The sequence below is a fragment of the Aquarana catesbeiana genome, linkage group LG01, assembly GCF_042186555.1.
Source record: "Aquarana catesbeiana isolate 2022-GZ linkage group LG01, ASM4218655v1, whole genome shotgun sequence".
Lineage (NCBI taxonomy): Eukaryota > Metazoa > Chordata > Amphibia > Anura > Ranidae > Aquarana > Aquarana catesbeiana.
This window is the reverse complement of record NC_133324.1, coordinates 543,108,628-543,124,856: the sequence shown is the minus strand read 5'-3', so window position 1 is coordinate 543,124,856 and position 16,229 is coordinate 543,108,628. Positions and strand designations below refer to the sequence as shown.

General features: G+C 44.1%; 1 protein-coding gene across 2 annotated transcripts in view; it reads left to right on the top strand.

The window, feature by feature from the left end:
* The window catches only part of LOC141105239 (scaffold attachment factor B2-like), a 140,517-nt gene that overhangs the window by 57,974 nt on the left and 66,314 nt on the right, over positions 1–16,229 (top strand). For both annotated transcript variants that reach the window (XM_073595136.1, XM_073595129.1), the window contains exons 7-9: positions 4,967–5,070; positions 5,330–5,479; positions 13,801–13,904. In XM_073595136.1, coding sequence (XP_073451237.1) covers positions 4,967–5,070; positions 5,330–5,479; positions 13,801–13,904 — 358 coding nt within the window. The remainder of the gene's footprint in view (positions 1–4,966; positions 5,071–5,329; positions 5,480–13,800; positions 13,905–16,229) is intronic.

Genomic DNA, 16,229 nt, shown 5'->3' with positions numbered 1-16,229 from the left:
GGAGTATTTCTGTTGGATTACTGATCAGGTCCAGCCATAGTGGATTTATTGTCCACCTCTTCTGACTGGTTCCGGTATTTAATTTTAGAGTCAGAGTCAGAGGTGAATGATCCGATATTCCCCTCGGTCTATATTCTATATTTCCTATTAATCGCAGGGCTTCGTTGTTACCTACTGCCATGTCTATGCGCGAGAGGGTGGAGTGTGACCCTGAGTGGCAGGAGTACTGCCGGATGTTTGGATTATAAGATCTCCACAGATCGTGCCATCCGATTTCTGCGAGCAATTGGGCTAGTCGCCCCTCTGAAACTCTTTCCGTGCGGGACACAGGGGGTAATCGATCCATACTGCTATCTAAAACTGCGTTAAAATCACCCACCGCTATTATAGGGATACCCTCCATGCCGTCCACAAACTCCAGCAGATCCAGCATGATCTCTGTTTTAAACGGAGGAGGAATATAAACATTTGCTATTACCAGAGGTCTATTTTCCACAACACAGCTCAGAAAAACATACCTTCCCAACATGTCTAGCCTAGCTTCCCTGCAGGAAAATGAAATACCTCTCCTCACCAAGATACTCACCCCTCTTGAATAAGAGGTGTGAACCGAGTGGTACTGTTCTTGGAATTTATTATTCCGAACGTACTGTTTAGTCTCATTAGTGAGGTGAGTTTCCTGCAGGCAAACCAGTCCGACATCATAATTTTCCATCACCAAAAATACAGCTGCCCTCTTAGCCGGGTCGCTCATACCCCTAATATTCCACGAACCTATTTTCAAGGTTTTAAATGACATTTACAAAAACAAAAGAAAAAAGAGAGAAAAAAAAAAAAAAAAAAAAAAGAAAACAAGAAATAAACTAACCCTTCAAAAAGGTAAGAGCAGTTCATTTGTGCAGTTGTGTCTACTAGACTTGCCATAGTCTCTATGGTTAAATTAAAAATAAAGAAAAAGAAAAATAGGGTGAGGGGGCGAGGGTCCCCGCGTCCAGGCACCACTCCGCCCCCTCCTCCAGTGCTGTTTAATTGTAAATGTGTACAACATGTGCAGGTGTGCTTTATTTTTGTAGACCTTCTCCCCCTAGATACGTGTGCCTTTCGTTCCCCAAAATATCTAACCCCATGATTTATTATGGGCCCCCCTCCCCTCCCTCTACTTAGCCTACCCCCCTCCCCCCCCCCCAACTTCAACCTGACCCATTCCCCCTTTCCCCACCCCCCTTCGTGCCCCCCCCTCCTGCCTAGCTAGGCCAGCCCTTAGGGTCGTGCATGTGACCTTTTTGCTCCCTTCCAACCATTCAAAAGAAGAAAAAAAAAACTCCTCACTCATGTACTGACCAAGTGCATCGTGACACACTTCCAAACTCCTCCCCCCCTCCCCCAACCAAATTCCAAAACATCAAATCGATACTTATAGTGAATAAACCTAGAAAAACCACATCCTTCATCCGTGCTTCCATCCATCACGCCCCCCCCTGCCCCCCCCCCCCCCCCCCCCGTGCCATCCGCTATATAATAATAAAAAAAAGAAAGAAAAAGGAAAAAACAAAGCAAAACATGGTAGCCCAGCCGGCCCCACAGAACCCCTAACTCTATAAAGTCGTTTTGTTATCTTCGAGCCATTTTATTGCCCCTGTCGTTGTGTCAAAGAAATGGGTAGCCCCTAGGGCAGTGATGCGCAGGCGTGCCGGGTACAATAGGGCATATTCTACTTTGTAGTCCCGCAGTCTGCGCTTAATGTCCCTGAATTCAGCCCTTCGTTTCTGCAGGTCTGGGGAGTAGTCGGGGAAGAAAAAAATTTTTGCCCCGTTGTGTAAAACATCCCCTTTCTCTCTAGCCCTGCGCATCAGTGTAACCTTATCCCTATAGTTAAGGAATTTCATAATTATTGGTCTGGGGTATCCTCCTGGTGGCGGGGGCCTGGTTGGCACTCTGTGGGCTCTTTCGATGGAAAAAAGGTGCGAGAAGGTTTCTGTTCCGAATGTTCCCTTAAGCCACTTCTCCATAAACTCTTCGGGGTAGGGACCCTCACACCGCTCTGGTAAACCGACCACCCGTACATTGTTCCTGCGGGACCTGTTTTCCATTTCCTCCATCTTAACCCTATGCAGGTCAACCTGCGTTTTCATTGCTTTGAGCTCCTGCTTCAGTGGAGCCAGATCATCCTCAACCTGGCTCATCCTCTCCTCCAGTATAGTTGTTCTAGCAACTGTCCTTTGTAATTCCTGGCTTACTGTAATTAACTCTTCCTTTAACCCCTTCAGCTGGTCGCACAATTCGCTTAGGGAGGCTTTACAGGAATTAACAGCACATAGGACATCTTTCAATGTTGGCTCCTCCACTACAGATATATTTTGCTCGGCGGCAATACTAGTTGCCGTGCCTGAAGGTTCGCCCGGGGAGCCTTTATTGCTCGCAGTTCTTGTTGCGTGTGTTACCGTTGGCCCTTTTCCTAAGCTCTTCCTGTCCCCAGAGCCCCCCACATGAGATTTCTCCTGCTGGTGGGAGGTATTTTTAGATGGTGATAGGGTCGAGGGGTGCGCAAACTTTTCCAACTTGGCCGCTGCTGCTGCTGCTGCCTGGCTCCCCTTTTCTTTTGATGTGCGAGTGGTTTGAGAACTGACGTTCTCGTGCTGCTGCGGCTCTTCACCTTTTTTTCTAGTCATGGTTTGTTATATGGCCTGAAGGAGAGCGATTGTGGGGTTTTAACGGCTCTTCAAGTTAGCCTTTCCCTTCCCCCTTTCTCTTTCTCTTTCCCTTTTTTCCCCCTCCTTTCTTCCTCCCAGGTCAGAATAATAGCACAGTCACAGTTATATTTTCCTAGTGTTTGGTTACATGCAGGACTAGTACCCAGCCTGGTATAATGGGCAATTCTGTTTTATCAGTCTGTGGTTTTCTTCAATTGTGTGTATCAGTTTTGGCCAGCAGGGTGCTCCTCTCCCCCACGAGGACAAGCCGCTCTTTGATTGCAAGGTGAGTTGCTGAGCCTCAGCCCACAGCTTCAGGCAGCAATCCAGCCCCCAATAAGAAAGAGAGAGGAGAAACAGAGACAGCCTCCTATACTATATTCGGTACCTCGATACTGCCAAGCTACCTGGGCAGTGCAGGGACGCTCCACACTGGTCGCCTGTTCCCCTGTCAATGGACACCGCCGGAGCCGCTAGCGTTGAAGCCGTCGCCCTGGCAACCCTCCCAGACACGGCCGGCGTCTCGCGCTCTCCTCGCCGCTCCAAGGTGGGGGTCGTTGGTGCCGCTATCCAGGTAGTGGCGGTGACGCTCCAGCGGCCCCTACGGGCACGAGATGGTTTGAGGGGAGCCAGGCAGCCAGGCAGCCAAGCGAGCTCCAAGCCCTGCAGAGAGAAGGAGGAGCGCTTCCGGCTGGGCTTAATCCGTCAAGCTGGTGCGGATGAACACGGAGGCATCAGGCCAGAGGGAGACCGCTGACACCGCCTCTCACTCTGGCATCCGGTCGTTTGCTGAGCACCTGAACTTGCACTCGGCAGGATGTTTGCCTGCCGAGCGAGCCCCCCCGGCCAAGCATGTCTCCAGACCTAAACCCTGTTGAGCATCTGTGGGGCATCCTCAAATGGAAGGTGGAGGAGCGCAAGGTCTCTAACATCCACCAGCTCCGTGATGTCGTCATGGAGGAGTCGAAGAGTACTCCAGTGGCAACCTTTGAAGCTCTGGTGAACTCCATGCCCAAGAGGGTTAAGGCAGTGCTGAAAAATAATGGTGGCCACCCAAAATATTGTCACTTTGGGCCCAATTTGGACATTTTCACTTAGGGATGTACTCACTTTTGTTGCCAGTGGTTTAGACATTAATGGCTATGTTGCATTATTTTGAGGACAGTCAATTTACACTGTTATACAAGCTGTACACTCACTACTTTACATTGTAGCAAAGTGTCATTCCTTCAGTGTTGTCACATGAAAAGATATGAGGGGGGTGTAGTCACTTTTGTGACACTGTATATATGAGAGAATTTTCTATGTTTTTTTTTTTTTTGTTTTCAGTCACTGAGATTATTTTAGTTTTGACACATTCAGCACAATCAAATTTTTTTTATATATTCATTTGCATACAGTTTTTGGAACTCTGCAGGTAGCTTGTTCCAAACTTTTTGGAAAACTGCACATTTTATGTGAATGTAGGCCGCCCTCAAATCCTTCGGGGTCTCCATATAATCCCAGACAGACTTGATATTGAGATCAGGGTTTTGTGGGGGCCAAACCATCACTTTCTGGACTCCTTGTTCTCTACATTGAAGATAGTTCTTAATGACATTAGCTGCATTTTTGGGGTTGTCCTGCTGCAGAATAAATGTGGGACTTATCGCACACCTCCCTGAGTACAAATCCAGCTTATGCCATATCCAACTTTTGTTCAATTTCCTTTAGATTTACCTTCAACTATGTAGTGCAAGGGTCTGCCTGATTGCAAACAAAGTGAAAGTGTTTAGGTTTGATCTCATATGGTTTTGGTACATATAAAATCTAAAGAAAGTTGTATAGTGTGTATTCAGCTTTTAGTATCTGCCTGTATTTCTCAGCATTGAGGACACCATTGACCCTGACTATATCTCCAACTCGATTTGCAGAAATGTAGCGTCAAACTTGCTATGAACCTCCATGCTTCACTGTTTCCTGCAGCCACTCAATGTACTGCTCTCCTCCAGCCCTTCGGTGAATAAACCGACTCCTGCTACAGCCAGATATTTAAAATTTTGACCCATCAGTCCAAAAACACTTGCTGCCATATTTCTGCACCTCAGTTTCTATGTTTTCATGTATAGGACATGGAAACAAGGCTAAGCAACACAACTATGCAAATTTAACACTTCTGAAAACATTTTTAATTTGTACATTTTTTTTTTTTCACATCTGCCTTTAAATTTTTTGCATAGTACTGTGTGTGTCTATATATCATACAGTTTCATTAACTTTTTGTCTTTTGTTGCTAGGGCAAATTGGGGCAAACAGTTCTGGAAGGAATCTTTGGGTTAGTGGCCTCTCGTCTACCACAAGAGCAACAGACTTAAAAAATCTCTTCAGCAAGTATGGCAAGGTATAATCCTAAATGTCATGTATTTTATTTGTGTGACCCAAGTATTTATCTTTGTTATTTTAGCTTCTGTCTTGGTAAAAAGCTGTAACTTTTTCCATTTCTGCTCATGATGGTGAACAGCCAATGCGAGATGTGTAAAAACTTGTAAACAATGATTGTTTAGGGCTTTTATGTTCAGAAGTATTAGTTGATGCAGTTTTTTCCAACGTTGCATAAAAAATGTGCATACTAACAGTTGTCTTTTATTTTAAATTTTAAGGTTGTTGGTGCAAAGGTGGTAACTAATGCTCGCAGCCCTGGTGCTCGCTGCTATGGATTTGTAACGATGTCATCTTCAGAGGACGCAACAAAATGTATTAATCATCTACACAGAACAGAGCTTCATGGAAGGATGATTTCCGTGGAAAAAGTATGTATTTAATGCTTTGCATTTCCCCCTGGTCATTTAAAGCTGAAGATCCAGCCTTTCAGTTTTTCACAGTTGTAAAGGATCCTCTTCTGTACTGAAATTGCTTACTCTGAGTAGAGAAACCAAGGAAGGCAAAATAAAAGCAGGCTAAACTTCAGTTTTCAGTGTTCCAGATGGGGTAAAAAACCTTGTAAGCATTGACGCTGCATCTCATTGCCCTCTAGCTTATGTGGTTTTCAGCAGTACTTAACAATGTGCTTGTGACAGGCAACGACCCTCACTTATATCTTATGTGGCCTGGGACAATTGGTATTCCCTATTGCTGTTCCTAGTTTGTCACAATTGGTAATATTTATTCAGGGGGTGGGTAGCAATGGCTCATCTATTATAACCAATTCATGCCCTTAGGATGCACCTATGTCCTCAATTGGCAGCTGATGAGCTTTTCTGTAGAAGCGATCCAAGAGCTGTACAGGCACCTGATCAGTTCTACAGGATGCGGAAGGGGGACCCCTTCTGCAGCTTTTCCTGGGCTCTCTGGTGTGGATGGGGAGACCAGGACTACTGTGACCTCTAAGTCCGGCTGAGCATAGGCAGGTACCAATCCCTCTGCGCCCCCCCCTTTGTGACGCATGAAACCAGAAGCAACGATTTCTGTTTACAAGCCTTTAACTGCTTGTAAAGCATCTGACCATTCTGATCTCAAAGCCTAATATACCCCAGATCTCTCAGTACAGAGTACCTATCACTGCCCATGCTATGATAGAGGATAATGTTCATCCCTTGTGATAGCAATAAAGTTGATTTAAAAAAAAAAAATTTAATGGGCTAGTGTTTAACCACTTGCCGCCCTCCCACTGTCAAATGACAGAGCGGTGCTGCTCTCGTTCTGGGACGACGTAATATGACAGGGCACGACCCCGATCTCTGTAAGGAGCCAATGACGCGGCTCTTTAACCATGTGATCGGCTGTGTCCAATCACAGCCAGGTGCATGTAAATGCGGAAACGCCAGTAATTGGCTCTTCTTGCCTCTCGACACTGACAGAGTGTGGCGAGGAGAGCTGATCAGCGGCATCTCCTCGCAGTGAACACCAGGACAGGTAATCGGGGCCTGATTATTACAATAAAGCCCCAGCAGTGCCCATAAGTGCGGCATATCAGTGCCGCCTCATTAGTGCCCATAAAAATTGATTTCAATTTTTTTTTTTTTTTTTCCGTGCTCACACAAATGTCCGCATAGGTCCTGCACGCAAGTAAATGATCACATCACACATGTGAGGTATCGTCATGAACAGAGTGTGAGCAATAATTCTTGTTTAAACTCCTAAATTGGTGACATGTTTGGGTATCTATTTACTTGACATAACATCTTTTATATTTCACAAAAATATTGGTCATTATATTGTATTTGTGTGCACTAAAATTCATTTAACCGATTCAGCCCCGGAAGAATTTACCCCCTTCCTGACCAGTGCGTTTTTTGCTATTCGGCACTGCGTCGCTTTAACTGACAATTATGCGGTTGTGCGATGTGGCTCCCAAACAAAATTGACATCCTTTTTTTCCCACAAATAGAGCTTTGGTGATATCTGATCACCTCTGTGGTTTTTATTTTTTGTGCTAGAAAAAAAAAAATAGCGACAATTTTGAAAAAAGCATTATTTTTAACTTTTTGCTATAATAAACATCCCCATATAGCGTTGACAAAAAAGGGGATAGTTTTATGGCATTTTTATAAAAAAAATTTTTTTAACTAGTAATGGCGGTGATTCAGCGATTTTTTTTTTTTTTTTTTTTTTTTTTTTTTTTTTTTTTTTAACGTGACTGCGACATTATGGCGGACACATCGGACATTTTTGGGACCATTGTCATTTATACAGCAATCAGTGCTATACAAAGGCACTGATTCTGATGTAAATGGCAGTGAAGGGGTTAACCACTAGGGGGCTAGGGATGTGTTACTAACTGCCAGTTCACACAGGGGCAACATGACTTGCGAGGCGACCTGCACACGACTTCAGCGGCGACTTGCAAAACGACTTCTGTATAGAAGTCAATGCAAGTCGCCCCAAAAATAGTACAGGAACCTTTTCCTAAGTCGGAGCGACTTGCGTCACTCCTATTAGAACGGTTCCGTAGTACAGTACGAGACGCGACTTGTCAGGCGGCTAAGTCGCCTGACAAGTCATCCCTGTGTGAACCGGGGTTAACTGTGGGGGGGCGTGGCTACAGGTGACACGTCACTGATCTCTGCTCCCAATCACAGCGAGCAGACATCAGTGACGCTGTTACTAGGCGCAACGGGGAGATGCTTGTTTACATTAGCATTTCCCCGTTTGACCACTCCGTGAGGCGATCGCGGCGATCAAGTCCATGGGACCCGCGACCCGACTCACGGAGCTCCCGGTCGGCGCGCATGCAATGGCACAGCGGCAAATGCAAAGGGACGTACGGGTACGCCCATTTGCCCAGCAGCGCCATTCTGCCGACATACATCGTGCACCGGTTGGGAACCGGTGCTTTTTTTTTTTTTTTTCTGAAAATTTGCGTTTTTAAAATTGGTTGCAGCAGAAAAAATTGCAGCAACCCTGGAATTTTATTCTCTAGGTTCCCTGCTTTCAAAAAATATACAATGTTTGGGTGTTCAAAGTATTTTTCTAGTAAGAAAAAAAATGCACATTTGAACATGAGGAAAGTCAGAATCACCTGGGCGGCAAGTGGTTAAAAACCTTACATTCAGCAATTTAAGACTAGGCTTTTTCTGGCACTCTAAGTTCAAATCTGTATTTTTTTTTTTATGTAACTTTTTTTTACTCCTCTCAAACCCCCCCTTTTTATTTTTTATTTTTTTAAGCAGAGACCCTTCCTTGGGAATAAAATTGCAATTTTTTTTTTTCTATGTCCCGCTGTATTTGCACAGCGGTTTTGCAAGCGCTTTATCCACCTCCCACCCGGCCACTGCACATATATGGCTGGGTGGGCGGTCCCTCCTTCTGAGTGGACGTTTAGGAACGCCCCTCAGAAGGAGGGGGATCGCGCATGTGTGCCCCTGCAGCGGGACGATCCTGATGCTCTCGTGTCACCCAGACACGTCGCATCTCCGATCGGCAGGAGGGCTCTGTGATTGGCCCTCCTGATCACATCTTTTTTTTTTTTCTCGCTTATATCGCAAAAAATAAACAGATTTTGTGAATAAATGCCACCAAAAGAAAGCTCTATTTGTGTGAAAAAAATTATAAAAATTGAATTTGGGTACAGTGTTGCATGACCGCGCAATTCTTATTGAAAGTGCAAGAGCGCTGAAAATTGGCCTGGGAAGGCAAGGGTGAAAGTGCCCATTGTATTTTGTACAATATGAAAGATGTTAATGCCTCACATGTCATGCTTTAAAATTGCGCACACTCTTGGGATGGCGACGAACTACGGTACCTAAAACTCTATAGGTCACGTTTTAAACACCTTTTACAGGCCGTCTGTTTAGCGTTACAGAAGAGGTCTAGCACTAGAATTTATTGCTCTAACGTTCACGGTGATGCCTCACATGTGTAGTATGAATACCATTTACACTTTTTGTATGCATTCTCTTCTGTGCACACGGAGGAATTGGGGGCGCTTTAAAGTTGTGTGTGTGTGTGTTTTTTTTTTTTTTTTTTTTTTTTTATCACTTTACATTCCTTGTAATAGAAATAAAACATCCCTTGTAATAGCAATAAGGATGACAGGTCCTCTCTATGGAGAGATCGGGGGTCAAAAAGACCCCAAATCTCTCCTTTACCTTTTTTTTAACCACTTAAATACCTTAGGGCGTCATATGACGTCCTTATCTTTGTGCGGGGATATCTGAAGGATGCCTACAGGCATCCTTCAGATATCATTCTTTCTGTACACGATGATAATGATCATAGCGGCAGCTCCGCCGCTTGATCGTTCTTATAGGCGAAGGGAAGGGACGCCCTCCCGCCACCAACCGGTGCTTCTCCGGGCTGTCCCGTGCCATCAGGGGGCCCGGAGAAAGAATCGGCCAGCACTGAATGACGACTAAAGAGATTTCCAGATGGTCACCAGTCATCTCTATGACTATCGGAGGCCTGGGTGCGGCGTTATGACGTCACGCCAGGGTTCCCGGAAGTAAACAAAGCCGTGATCGCGGCTGTCAGCATGAGATCAGTTGTTTTTTTTTTTTTTGTTTTTTTTCCCTCCCTCTCTCTCTCCCTCCCTCCCTCTCTCTCCCTCCCTCCCTCTCTCTCCCTCCCTCCCTCTCTCTCTCTCTCTCTCTCTCTCTCTCTCTCTCTCTCTCTCTCTCTCTCTCTCTCCCTCTCTCCCTCTCTCTCCCTCTCTCCCTCTCTCTCCCTCTCTCCCTCTCTCCCTCTCTCCCTCTCTCCCTCTCCAGCCTGGAGGAGAGATGTAGGGTCTTATTGACCCTGCATCTCTCCATAAAGAGGACCTGTGACAATAGATTCCTATTACAAGGGATGTTTACACTCCTTGTAATAGGAATAAAAGTGATCAAATTAAGTAAAATAAAAATTTAAAACTCCCCTGTCCCCCGGTAGCTTGCGCTCAGAAGAGAACACACACGTAAGTCCCACCCGCATATGTAAACGCTTTTCAAACCACACATGTGAAGTATCGCTGTGTGTGTTAGAGCATGTGCAACAATTCTAGCACTGGACCTTCTCTGTAACTCTAAACTGGTAACCTGTAAAAATTTTCAAAGCGTCGCCTATGGAGATTTTTTAAGTACCAAAGTTTGGTGCCATTCCATGAGTGCGCAATTTTAACCACTTAAGGACCAACCTCGTTTTGGAATTTAGGTGTTTACATGTTTAAAACAGTTAGTTTTTTTTTTTTTTTGCTAGAAAATGACTTAGAACCCCCAAACACTAAATTTCTTTTTTCTAACACCCTAGAGAATAAAATTGCGGTCATTGCAATACTTTTTTTTCACACCGTATTTGTGCAGCGGTCTTACAAGTGCGCTTTTTTTGGAAAAAAAAAATCACTTTTTTGAATAAAAAAAATAACAGTAAAGCTAGCCAAATTTTTTTTTTTATAAAAGATAACGTTACGCCGAGTAAATTGATACCCAACATGTCACGCTTCAGAATTGCGCCCGCTCGTGGCATGGCGTCAATGTTCTACAGGTTGAGTGTTTTGCGTTAGAGGAGGTCTAGGGCTAGAATTATTGCTCTCGCTCTAATGATCGCGGCGATACCTCACATGTGTGGTTTGACCACCATTGTCATATGCGGGTGCTACTCACGTATGCATTCGCTTCAGCGCACGAGCTCGTCAGGAACGGGGCGTTAAAAAAAAATTTTTTTTAATTTTTCTTTCTTTTACATGGTTTTATTTTTACATGGTTTAAAAAAAAAAAAAAAAAGTTGTCACTTTTATTCCTTTTACAAGGAATGTAAACATCCCTTGTAATAGAAAAAAGCATGACAGGTCCTCTTGTCAAAAAGACCTCAGATCTCATATTTACACTAAAAAGCAATTTATAAAAAGTCATTTAAAAAATAAATGACATTGAAAAAAATATGCCTTTAAGACGTATGGGCGGAAGTGATGTGTTGACGTTGCTTCCGCCCTGCAGTGTCATGGAGACGAGTGGGCGCCATCTTCCCCTCACTCGTCTCCATGCACAGCTAGGGGATATACGCGATCGCCGCTGCCGCCGACGGAGGGCACTGGATTGCGGCGGGGGCCCCCCTCTCCCGCCACCGATTAAAAGTGATCTCGCGGCGAATCCGCCGCAGAGACCACTTTTCTCTTGTAGCTGACCGCCGCACAAAAACGGGGATACTGGGGTCATGGCAGCTAGCTGCTGCCATAACGATATCCGCCGCCAAACTTAGGACGTATATGTACATGCGGCGGTCGGCAAGTGGCTAAAGCGTGACATGTTGGGTATCTATTTACTCGGCGTAACATCATCTTTCACATTATACAAAAAAATTGGGCTAACTTTACTGTTTTGTTTTTTAATCATGAAACCGTGTTTTTTTTTTTTTTCCCAGAAAAAGGCATTTAAAAAATTGCGCAAATAAAAAAATTTGCAATGACCGCCATTTTATTCCCTAGGGTGTCTGCTAAAAAAAACATATATCATGTTTGGGGCATTTGAGTAATTTTCTAGCAAAGAAAATGAGAAGTGCCAGAATAGGCCTGGTATTGAAGTGGTTAAAAAGCAAACAATCTTTTGCTTTTAAAAAAAAAATAGGATTTTTTTTCATCATACCTTACCTGTAAAATCCATTTTTTTTTTCTTTGGGTACATCATGGGACACAGGGATCCTTCCCCTCTTTTTTAAGGATTTGGTGCTTTCTACAAAACTGATGTACTTCCTGTATGGGAGGGGAGGGATCTCTGTGTCCCATAATGTACTAAGAAAAGGATTTTACAGGTAAGTATGATGAAAAAATCCTATTTTTCATACATCATGGGAAACAGAGTTGGGCTAATATTCATTAACTACTGGGACGTCCTAGAGCAATTGCCTTGAGGGGAGGGAGACACCCTGCCAAACAATAGCCATCAGACCTTATACGGCAGCCCCCGGTACACTGCAGCCGAAAGCCGAATCCTCGGCTGCTCGTAAAATTTGGTGAACGTATGCACTGAAGACTAGGTAGCAGCCTTACAAATCTGAGCCACAGATACCTGATGGCGAAAAGCCAAGGAGGTGCCTACACCCATGGTAGAATGATCTCTCACCCTAAAAGGAGGAGCTTTAGGTTTCAGACCATAGGCCTGAATAACCAATTGACGGACCCAATTGGCTATGGAAGCTTTGGAAGCTGCACGCTCGCTCCTTCTTGGTAAAACAAGAGTCTGATCTTCGGATCTCCACAGATCTAGACCAATAAACCTTGACTGCCTGGACAACATCCAAGGAATGCAGTCATCTTTCTTCCGCCGAACGAGGCTGAGAGAAAAAAGGCAAAATAATATCCTGATTTAAATGACAGGCCGAATGAACACAACCCTCTCGTGGTGAAGGATCAAGTACGGTTCCCTGCATGAAAGGGCTGCCAACTCCAAAACCCTTCTAGCCGAGGTGATGGCCATCAGGAAGGCTAGCTTGCGTGATAAGTCTAATGGAATTTACTTGATGGGCTCAAATGTTTGTTTCTGTAACACAGACAGCACCAAGTTCAAGTCCCAAGAACATATAGGTGACCTAATGGGGGGAAGCAAACGAGTTGCCCCCTGCATAAATGTTCGGACCAGCGAATGGGAAGCTAAAGGCCTTTGGAAGAATACTGACGGCCGAAATCTGACCTCTGATTTCCACAGCTGACTGTAGAAAAGAGAATTCTCCCAATCATGTATTTTCGAGGATGCCATTTTCTGGCTTCACACCAAGCAATATGTCTTCCAGACCTTATGATAGATCTTCCTAGTGACAGCTTTTCTAGCATTCACTAGGGTAGACACCACTGGTCCCGAGATGCCGCATTCCTTCAACACCCTGGCTTTTAATAGCCATGCTGTCAAAATTAGAGACTGTAAATTGGGGTGGACATGGAAGCGCTCGTGACCCGTCTATTGTCATTCTCGCAATCTTCGGGAACCAGGGCCTTCTGGGCCACCTTGCAGACACTGTTAAAAAATGGATGTACTTCCTGTATGGGAGGGGTTATATAGGGGATCATTTCCTGTCTAAGACTTTGTCTACCAGTGTCCATTCCCCTAGAGATGGCGTATAACCCAGTAGGTAATGAATATTAGACTAACTCTGTGTCCCATGATGTGTGAAAAAAAAAAAAGTTTACTTCCAGCTTGTACTGGAAGTGATGTCATGACGTCCTCCAGGGCTATGATCAAAGAGGATCTACCTTGATCGCCTCTGGGACTAGCCAGCCGCAGCGTCGCATAATTTTTTTTCGGGCGAACCTGCGCAAATGGTAAGCTGCGTTTTAGGCTGGATTGAAACCAGGTCTTGATCACCCAATCTTGGCACGTCCTCTCCGCATTTGGATCAGCCCCAACAGAGAGTATTTGTAGCTGCTGACTTTGACTTTAAAAAAAAAAAAACATTGGAGGCTGGAACCTCGCTTTAAGTGCCTAACTATCTGCCTCCCCCCCCCCCCCCCCCCCCCCCCCCAATCTAAAAGTGGTTCTCTTTGGAATCACAAATTTGCACCAAGACATGCAGTGTATGTGTAGACTAGTTTGTCAGCATTTTTTAACATAATTTGTGCGTCATTTATCATTTAGTAATGTCTGCAGTAGAGGCCCTTATCTGCTCTACTTATCGGAGTAATAATCAGATGTTGGTTTCTCTGTTAATGTGTATTGCTTGACCCTTGTAGGCAAAAAATGAGCCTGCTGGGAAGAAACCTTCAGAAAAAAAAGAAAGTGAGCCAAAAAAGTCATCAAGCAGCGACCAGCGGCGTTCAACAGACAAGTATGAAAAGTAAGGATTTATTTTTTCTCCACCTTGAAAAAATGAGATTGGAGGTACAAGGATAACATAGGATGAGTCTGTTCCAGTTTCAGGCTGGGGGAAGAACCTTGTGAGACATTGTCACAAAAGTTCTGTTCTGTTTCGATTCAGCAGGGGATTTGTTCACATACACCACCCATGTGAAAGTGCCCTAAACACTGGTTCTTCTGGTTTTTTGCTTGGTGCATACTGCATGTTTTGCTTATTGGCATTTCTGCCCGATTTTCTGGGGTTGAAACTGCTTGTAAGTGTATTTGCTTCTTTATAACCCTTTATACTTTTTATGATATTTGTTTCTTCTCTGTTGCTGTTTGTAATTCCCTTACTTTTCTTTTAGGCTCTTTTCACTTCTAGTTCTTTTTCTTTAATTTGCTTTGCACACGAGTTAATCGCTTCTCCATTAAATACTCAGAAAACTCTGGCTTTATCTCTAACCTCAAACCTAATTTTAATGGAATAGCTGCTGTTTCACATGCCAACTAAATTGATATATCAAAATATCTGCATATAGCATAACAATCAAGGTTTCACCAAAAGAAAATAACTGTTGTGTACTAAATATGGTGAAGCTCACTATTTGAAAATTTTAAAATTATGTGAATTTTGTAACTAGCACTCTATTTTATTGGTGCCCTCACAATTTAAAATGACCTATAAATATACAGTGGGGGCGGAAAGTATTCAGACCCCCTTAAATTTTTTACTCTTTGTTATATTGCAACCATTTGCTAAAATCATTTAAGTTCATTTTTTTTTCCTCATTGTACACACAGCACCCCATATTGACAGAAAAACACAGAATTGTTGACATATTTATTAAAAAAGAAAACTGAAATATCACATGGTCCTAAGTATTCAGACCCTTTGCTGTGACACTCACATATTTAACTCAGGTGCTGTCCATTTCTTCTGATCATCCTTGAGATGGTTCTACACCTTCATTTGAGTCCAGCTGTGTTTGATTTATACTGATTCGACTTGATTAGGAAAGCCACACACCTGTCTATTTAAGACCTTACAGCTCACAGTGCATGTCAGAGCAAATGAGAATCATGAGGTCAAAGGAACTGCCTGAAGAGCTCAGACAGAATTGTGGCAAGGCACAGATCTTGCCAAGGTTACAAAAAAATTTCTGCTGCACTTAAGGTTCCTAAGAGCACAGTGGCCTCCATAATCCTTAAATGGAAGACGTTTGGGACGACCGGAACCCTTCCTAGAGCTGGCCGTCCGGCCAAACTGAGCTATGGGGGGAGAAGAGCCTTGGTGAGAGAGGTAAAGAAGAACCCAAAGATCACTGTGGCTGAGCTCCAGAGATGCAGTCGGGAGATGGGAGAAAGTTGTAGAAAGTCCACCATCACTGCAGCCCTCCACCAGTCGGGGCTTTATGGCAGAGTGGCCCAACGGAAGCCTCTCCTCAGTGCAAGACACATGAAAGCCCGCATGGAGTTGTCTAAAAAAAAAACTCCTGAAGGACTCTAAGATGGTGAGAAATAAGATTCTCTGGTCTGATGAGACCAAGATAGAACTTTTTGACCTTAATTCTAAGCGGTATATGTGGAGAAAACCAGGCACTGCTCATCACCTGTCCAATACAGTCCCAACAGTGAAGCATGATGGTGGCAGCATCATGCTGTGGGGGTGTTTTTCAGCTGCAGAACAGGACGACTGGTTGCAATCGAGGGAAAGATTAATGCGGCCAAGTACAGGGATATCCTGGACGAAAACCTTCTCCAGAGTGCTCAGGACCTCAGACTGGGCCGAAGGTTTACCTTCCAACAAGACAGTGACCCTAAGCACACAGCTAAAATGAAGGAGTGGCTTCACAACAACTCTGTAACTGTTCTTGAATGGCCCAGCCAGAGCCTTGACGTAAACCCAATTAAGCATCTCTGGAGAGACCTAAAAATGTCTGTCCACCAACGTTTACCATCCAACCTGACAGAACTGGAGAGGATCTGCAAGGAGGAATGGCATAGGATCCCCAAATCCAGGTGTGAAAAACTTGTTGCATCTTTCCCAAAAAGACTCATGGCTGTATTAGTTTAAAAGGGTGCTTCTACTAAATACTGAGCAAAGGGTCTGAATACTTAGGACCATGTGATATTTCAGTTTTTCTTTTTTAATAAATCTGCAAAAATGTCAACAATTCTGTGTTTTTCTGTCAATATGGGGTGCTGTGTGTACATTTAATGAGGAAAAATGAACTTTTTTTTTTCTACTTTCTGTCCCCACTGTACATAATGTAAAACACAATAGACCGTTTACCTTAGCAATCAATATGTAATGGATCTAAAT